General features: G+C 42.0%; 1 protein-coding gene across 1 annotated transcript; it reads left to right on the top strand.

The window, feature by feature from the left end:
* Positions 1-3,149: 3,149 nt before the first annotated feature.
* Positions 3,150-3,728, top strand: LOC307059391 (WASH complex subunit 3-like; the record flags this gene model as incomplete). The annotated part of the gene is made up of 1 exon (XM_079713327.1): positions 3,150-3,728. One exon carries the CDS (start codon positions 3,150-3,152, stop codon positions 3,726-3,728), a length of 579 nt encoding a protein of 192 aa, XP_079569453.1.
* Positions 3,729-8,515: the final 4,787 nt, after the last annotated feature.

Here is an 8,515-nt window from a genome sequence, read left to right as displayed (position 1 = left end):
AATCTTCATCTCTGCAGACTATGATTCCTACAATGTCTATATATTATTGCTTGGTTTTGGAGTGGAGTGTGTGTAAGTGTGTGTGTGTGTGTGTGTGTGTGTGTGTGTATTTAAACAGTTGTATGCTGGAGAAAGAGAGCCAAGAAAATAAAATAGCAGGAGGATGTGTAGACCTGATTATCAAAATGAACCAGAGGAATTCCTTAGTCATCTATGCTTTCCCTAAACTCTTTTGTTTTGTGTGGTACGCGGGCCTCTCACTGTTGTGGCCTCTCCCGTTGCGGAGCACAGGCTCCGGAGGCACAGGCTTAGCAGCCATGGCTCACGGGCCCAGCCACTCCACGGCACGTGGGATCTTCCCAGACCTGGGCACGAACCCGTGTCCCCTGCATCGGCAGGCGGACTCTCAACCACTGCGCCACCAGGGAAGCCCTCCCTAAACTCTTGATGTCTGAAGCACTTCTGTGGAAGCCCTGAGATCACTCTTGGGAAAAACATGGCCCTGTTGAACACCTTAGAGCTATGGAGAGAATGGTAATTCCCACCACACGTCATCCTGGAAACAGGCCAGTCCTGACCCCGAAATAAGGACTTCATTGGAAAGCCTAAGACTTCAAGGGTACAAGGAGACCTCCTTCATCTGTTTGGTTTTTATAGACACAGGCAGAAGAGGTGTATTCAAGGTGTCCCAAAGAGGAGATGTGAGCTGTTCCCTGAAACATGGGGCAAAGTTTGGATTAATTACACACACAACTGATGCCTCTTGAAATGAAGTGGACCTATGGACTCTGAGAGAAGACAAATTTAACGACTAATTTAAAATTTCCCTGTGTGGCAATGAACTTCAATTGGTCTGAGGTCTTTGGTAAAGTCTTGCTGAACATTATAGCCTGATCTCAGCCTCCCACTGAGTTGAGTATATTCTCTTTGATTACGCTTGAAGTGAGGTGATTCGACGAGGAACAGCAGCAGACTGAGTAAAGACAGCCTGTAACTGATGTTTCCTGGTTCAAAATGTCAGATAGACCACCTGTGTTTATGTATTCCCCTTCCCAAAATTCCACAAAATGACACCGAAGCGATAAGTAAGTAAGTTATTAATCCATATAGTAGATGCTATTGGTGCCCTATTCATATCTCTCAGATTCATCATGCTGTTAGATGACCACAACAAGCATATTGGAAAATAAAGTTGAAGAAACATCTTGGGATGAAAAGATCAGAGACAGTCAATAGAAAAAGAAATATGAGGATTAGAAGGTCAGTTCTACAGAAGCAAAATATGACTCATAGGGAAAAAAAGAAGATAACAAGAAAAAGGAAGAAAGGAAACTATCAAATAATAAACACAAGAAAATTTTCCCCAAATTGAAGGACTTAGGTGTTCAGACTGAATAAGTCCAGCAAGGGCTCAACACAGTGATTAAACTAAGACCCATATTATAGTGGATAATGTTGTGTGCCACCCAGATTTCCCTACAGGACTGAATCACTCATTTCCACATGACCCAGCTTTGTTGATAGTTGACAGTTCTCAGATGATTCCCTCTTGGGCATTTAACACTGTCTCAAGGGCGTTGCCTCATCCACGATCAGCCCCTTCTTGGGAATGGCTCAAATCCCTGACTACTCAACAGGGGAAGGGTGCGTAAAGGCTCAGCCTACCTGCCTAAGGTGGGACAGCTTTGAAGTGCTATTCCTCCGCAGAGAGCTCTCCCTCCCTATGAGGAGGAAGCATTGGCTGGCAGAGCTCTCCATAGAACTGGCTGGAGTCTCTGTGGCAGCTCAGCTTCTGCCTCTGCCCAATCCTGCCATCCCTCTCCCTCACAGCGCTGTTTTCAAGAGCAGTCCCCAGTAAGCTTCCTGCACATCCATCTCCGTCTCTGGACCCAAGCTGAGACCATACCAAGGCGTATTGTGGTAACGCTTCATAACTCAAAGGAAAAAAACATGATCGTAAAATCTTCCAGGGAGGAAAAACAGTACATCAACTATAACAGAACTGGAAGCCAAATGACATTAGTTTTCTCAACACAACAGCAGTACTGAAATCTTAAAAAGCACCTTTTAAATATTTTCATCCTAGATTTAGACTTACTCCTAGACTCTAGATTTTATCCTAGAAATATATAACTATCAAAATAAGTGCAAGGATGGCATAAAGAAATTTTCATGTGCACAAGTACTCAATACATCAGTATCTTTCTCAATCTTTCTTTGGAAAAGACTGGAGTGAAATGATGCAAGGAGGAATAGCAGCAAACTGAGTATTGATAGTAGACCAAAACAAAGGGGTAAACCAAAAAAGAGGGAGATATGAGGTGTAGGAAAGTATGGCATGTTATCCTGAAGATTGGCAAAGGGCCAGCCCTAGGAATGCTGTCTTTCAGCAAGCTAAGAGAAAAATCAGCCCAGGTAGGACGAGGAGGACAGAGGGCTCCTGGAGAGAGGGCTCTAGGAACCAAGAAAATTAATACTCATTATTAATAAAGTATTAACTCCAGCAGAAATATATGTTTGGACACAAAAGGAAGCATAATTCTAGTGAATTGAATAGTATTTGCAAAATTGTAAAAATGTAAACATGGACTATTGATTTAGTAAAACATATGACTATGTTGGAGTGTTCTGGAGAAAAAGGAAAATGGTGGGACATGGCAATGGGCTAAGTCCTTTTATGCTGCATGTAGAGAAGTCAGTGGATACCTTAGTATATGCAAAATTCTAGAAATAAGGAAGTAAATACTGGGGGAGGTAGCTAGAAGAGTTAAGGAGGCATTGCTTCTGGGGGACAGAAATGAAGGTCAGTGCAAGGAATAACTTTTAAAATGATAAACCTTTAAGGACTGCCTATGTTAGCCTTTTTTTTTTTTTTTTTTTTGCGGTACGTGGGCCTCTCACTGTTGTGGCCTCTCCCGTTGCAGAGCACAGGCTCCGAACGCGCAGGCTCAGCGGCCATGGCTCACGGGCCTAGCCACTCCGCGGCATGTGGGATCCTCCCAGACCAGGGCACGAACCCGTGTCCCCTGCATCGGCAGGCGGACTCTCAACCACTGCGCCACCAGGGAAGCCCTTATGTTAGACTTTTAAGGTTATGTGCATGTGTTCACTAAATACAAAATTTATGGGGTCCCCCGCCCGCTGAGGAGATGGATGAGGATGGGCTTTCTCTCATGGGGTCAGGCATAGACCTGACTAAGGTGCCAGCTATTCAACAGAAAAGAATGGTGGCATTTCTAAACCAATTTGTGGTGCACACTGTATTGTTCCTCAACCACTTCTCTACAGTTTGTGAGGAGAAATTGGCAGACCTTTCTCTTTGTATCCAGCAAATTGAAACAACTCTCAATATTTTAGATGCAAAGTTGACATCCATCCCAGGGCTAGATGATGTCACATTTGAAGTATCTCCTATAAGTGTCACTAGGATCACAAATGAAGCACATTGTGAAACCACTTCAGAGCAATCACAGCACTTTACAAGACTCTGGACACAGGAAAGTGAAGTAACACCAGGAAATATCTTAACTGTAGTCAAGGATCCAAGATATGCCAGATATCTCAAAATGGTTCAAGTGGGTGTTCCAGTGACAGCAATAAGAAGCAAAATGATATCGGAAGGACTAGACCCAGGTTTTCTTGAGAGGCCAGATGGTCCAGTGCCTGATGGTGAAGGTGAAATAAATACAGAAGAAAGTTCAGATAGCGAATCTTCTTTTAGTGACTAAGCTTAATTTTGATAACAATTACATATACATGTGTTGGTGCACATTTACATTCTATAAGAAAGAGAGCCTGAGCTTTAACTCTTAGTCATAAAAACATCAAATGGCTACATATTCACCACCAAGCTTCCTCTGTGTTAAAAAAATAAATACATAAAGCATTTATAATAATAAAAAAAAATTTTAAGTTATTTAATAAAAAAGTTAGAAGTGGTAGAAAATGGCCTGCTCCATCGTGATAGTGGCAAATGGGGAGTGCAAAGATGCAGAGCTGGATGACTGATGGAGATGGCATGCATCAACCAGCACAGACTCATGGAACATGCAAGCATTCCCTGGGAGTTGCTAGAAAACCTTGACAAAGGAATCCTGATAAAAGACTGAACTTCCTGGGCTTCCCTGATGGCGCAGTGGTTGAGAATCTGCCTGCCAATGCAGGGGACACAGGTTCGAGCCCTGGTCTGGGAAGATCCCACATGCCGCGGAGCAACTAGGCCCGTGAGCCACTACTACTGAGCCTGCGCGTCTGGAGCCTGTGCTCCGCAACAAGAGAGGCCGCGACAGTGAGAGGCCCGCGCACCGCGATGAAGACTGGCCCCTGCTCGCCGCAACTAGAGAAATCCCTCGCACAGAAATGAAGACCAAACACAGACAAAAATAAATAAATAAATAAAATTAAAAAAAAAAAAAAAAAAAAAAAAAGACTGAACTTCCTAAAATCAAACCATCATGATACAACACTTTCACACTTAGGTTCTGCAGGCAGGTCTGAAACATAATGACAAGTGCCTGGCGTCTGTAAGCGCTTGTGCTGATGGCTGATTGCTAACTCAGCACTGCTCTATTCCATACATAGGTATGATCAATTAGCAATGTCTGTCATGGGCACAGAAAGGAGGAGTGGCAGCACATTTGCCTAAACCCTGTAACTTCAGAATCCTTCTCAACACAGGGCTCTAAGAGCCATACCACTGGGGCAGTGGGACAACTCTGAAGGGCTGTTCCAGTTTCAGAATTCCTCATAGGATTGATATCCCTGTATACAATTTGCCATTCCTCATATAAAAGTCCAGCTTCAATATGTTAGTTTGGGTCCTTTCAGAAACAAATGCTAACACAGGATTAACTCTACAATATTGATTAGGGGAAATGGCTGTGAGAGAAAATGGAGAGGCTGGGTAACCCTCTCCCCTACCTCATTGCAAATGTGTTCCCAACGAAAAAGAGAGAAAAGTTCTAAGTGCAGTTCTAAGGAAACTTTGGCAAGGCCATCAAGAGTTCTCAAGCCAAAGTCACCCATCAGAGGAGCTCTGTGCCCTCTAGGAATGGGCCTACCTCAGTATCCGTCCACAGTCAGTCCCTGGCCACTGGAAGCGTGGCCTTAGCCCAAGCACAGTGATGCACGTCAGACATAGCAGCTGAGACTTAGTCAATAATTCTCCCTGCACTTGGAGGTCTGTGGTTCACATTCCCATGGTCAGCACACCCCACCTTGGCAAATGAAGAGAGCTGAGTGGGTTTCAGAATGGCCTGTGGAACTAGATACCTGAAATCACAGGTGTGACCATGGAGTCACAAAGGAAGAGTGAGGAATTACAGTGTGGACCAGGCCAGACTGTAGGCAGTAGCAGACAGACTAGGTTGCTGGTGTCTGCCCCCCAACAGACTCATCATGGCCACTGGCCAGGGCTGGATGGGGAGAGAGGGATAGGAACTTTGTTAGCCTGAATTTGGGCAGTGAGGTGAGAGGAAGAACTCAGAATCAAGATCCAGGAAGACACTGATAGGAACCCTCCTAAGTATTTGCCCAGGACTCCAGAGCACTGATCCAACATATTTCTGTTCAATGGCTCAAAGCTGTTCTAATCAGTAATTACATTAAAAGCTACAATTAGTTACTGCACTAACAACAAAAACAATTAATAAGCGCATATATACACTAATATGTATAAAATGGATAACTAATAAGAACCTGCTGTATAAAAAAATAAATTAAAAAAAGTCTATGTTTGAAAAAAAAAAGCACCCTCTAAATACTTATTCCTTTGTAGTGGGTATTAAAAACACAGTTCTTGACCTCCAGGTTTTTATAGCAGAGTTGTAGCATAAGCAAACTCAATCAGTGTACACTGCAAACACAGACACACACACACACACACACACACATCCATCCAACAAACAAAAAATGAGCAGTTCCCTTTACTTCAAAGAAAGATGTTTGCACAAAAGAGCCCCTAAAATTTGTTGCTTCATATGCTATGCCATCAAAGAAACAGACTTATTTCCAATGTTAGATAATACAGTTTCAGTCTCTAGTTGCTGTTTTCCTCAAACTCACGATGTAAGGATCTTCCTATTTTGAATTCATTTGTGTTATCATGTCTACAGAACTACACAGGCCAAATCACTTAGGTTATTGAAAAGCATTCTTTGTTCCATCGAGGGCCAACCATTGGCCATTTAGACATATCTGTTGTAGTTGATCCCCATTAAAGGCTAAGATCATTGACAGAACTGTCAAAACACATAAGACTCTAAACAGTCATCGTGGTTGGAGGTACTTACAAAGTGCTTAAGATTCTCTGTCGTGTTATTAAATATGTGGTGGGATGGAGTGTCTTTCCCTGCTTCCAAATCTGAATATCTGAGTAATGAACAGCACCAGGACAATTCTAGCTTTGGCTTATATATACTAATTCACAGAGCTTCAATACTCTGAAGGATGAATTTGTTACCATGTTACCCATTAGGGCAGCTGTGTTAGAGAAGTTATTCAAGGTCACATCATGAGTCATGAGGCAGTATCGGAACATGAACACTTGGCTTAATGTGTACTTTTGTGTCCCATCATATGTGTCATTTGGTCCAACCTCGTGTTGCCAGCAGCGGTCTCCACCAAATCTAGACTCTAGAGATCAATCAAGGTACTTGGCAGAGAGTCGTCTTTGTCATCGACTTTCTAAAGCAAAGTCCAAATGACTCTGCTATTGGTTCCTTAATGACACCACATATTGTTTCCAAACCTACCTCCTGAATCTGAAAGGAATAAGGAAAAGACTCGAGAACTTTCAGTTCTTTTGGCCAGTCTGGTAATTATAGTAAAATAATCTACCATTTTATCCATCTCTGGAAAAGTATTATGCTTTCAAAAAAGTGATGTGAAGGGCTTCCCTGGTGGCCCAGTGGTTGAGAGTCCACCTGCCGATGCAGGGGACATGGGTTCGTGCCCTGGTCCGGGAAGATCCCACATGCTGCGGAGTGGCTGGGCCCATGAGCCATGGCCGCTGAGCCTGAGCATCCGGAGCCTGTGTTCCGCAACGGGAGAGGCCACAACAGTGAGAGGCCCGCGTACCGCAAAAAAAAAAAAAAAAAAAAAAAAGTGATGTGAAGACCAACTAAAAACGACAGGAGGACACTCTCTGAAAAAGAAGAGGTCCCCAAACGACAAATGCTAAAGGTGTTGATCACTCAGATCCTAGCTGTCCTCTCCGAATAATCCGACACTTCCAAAGCTGCACACTTATTACATGCCTTGGCCACAACCCTCCCATTAGCACTAATGAACATCTCAGGGACCTGCCTAGCCACATTCCCATCATATGTACTGAGCTAAGGACATACTCCACATGGGATACTCAAAGTCCTTCCTTCCCCTGGGAGTTGCTTCATCATATTTTGGGGGGGAGTATATTCCTAACTCTATGTAATAAAAAAACAGTTGAGTTCGTAACGTTCTGCATTTGGGAAGATGATTCAGGATTTGTCTGAGAAGTGGTAGCACTTTGGGGTTTTTTTTGTTTAAATATTAAAAATAAGAAGGAACATTTGACTGAAACCCAGTTCTTAAAGATACTGTATCATTCTAACCATTAAATATAAGGAATTTCAGTATATGCTTCTTAACTATTATTTTTGTCAAATGTGTAACTCCTGAAATTTCTCCTGCCAACCTTAACTATATTAATTTTACTCCAACTACAAAAATCAGAAAGAAAGTCATGCTACAATTCCTCCTTCCCCCAAGCAGTTGTTCTTTGGTTCATCTTTAAGAGTTAAGAAAAAATATACTAAAAATTAAAAATATTCATCTAAAGAATGTAACTTTCATGAGGAAATAAAGAGATTAAATAACATTTTACCTTAGAAACTATCATGACAGAAAAAATAATGCATTTCAGTTTTACTCTTAAAAAATTCTTTTGACAATTTTCAGCAAGCATACACACTCTCACAACACAACACGCACGCTCTCACCCATATAAACTCACAAATACTCTTAGACACCACATGTACACCCTCATACATACATTTCCTCATATGCACACCCTCACCATGTTATCTAGATTCTACTGCATAGGTTTATATCTAAGTAGTGATTTCTTTTTGGAATGGTCAAAAGAAAGTGTTTTTTTAATTTAAAAAAAAATTTTATTTTATATTGCACTATAGTTGATTTACAATGTTGTGTTAGTTTCAGGTATACAGCAAAGTGATTCAGTTATACATATACATATATTTTTTATAACAAATGTTTTCGGAAGGACTAATTCTGTAGGATTTAAATAGGTGTTCCAGGTGTGTGTGTGTGTCTGTGTGTGTGTGTGTGTGTGTGTGTGCTCCATGGTTAGATGGGTTTGAGAAATAATGAGATAAGGAAAGTTAAGTAGGTCTTCTTAGGATAGAATCTTAAGATAGACTTTCTCAGAGCTTTTAATGAACTAATGTGTTCTACATATACCTAAGAGAGGTATACGTATATAGGGCTGTGCTGTCCAATTGGCAGCCACTTG

Source organism: Hyperoodon ampullatus (genome assembly GCF_949752795.1).
Source record: "Hyperoodon ampullatus genome assembly, chromosome: 10".
NCBI classification, from domain to species: Eukaryota; Metazoa; Chordata; class Mammalia; order Artiodactyla; family Ziphiidae; genus Hyperoodon; species Hyperoodon ampullatus.
Note: the sequence above shows the minus strand (reverse complement) of the source record. Positions and strands in the feature narration are given on the sequence as shown.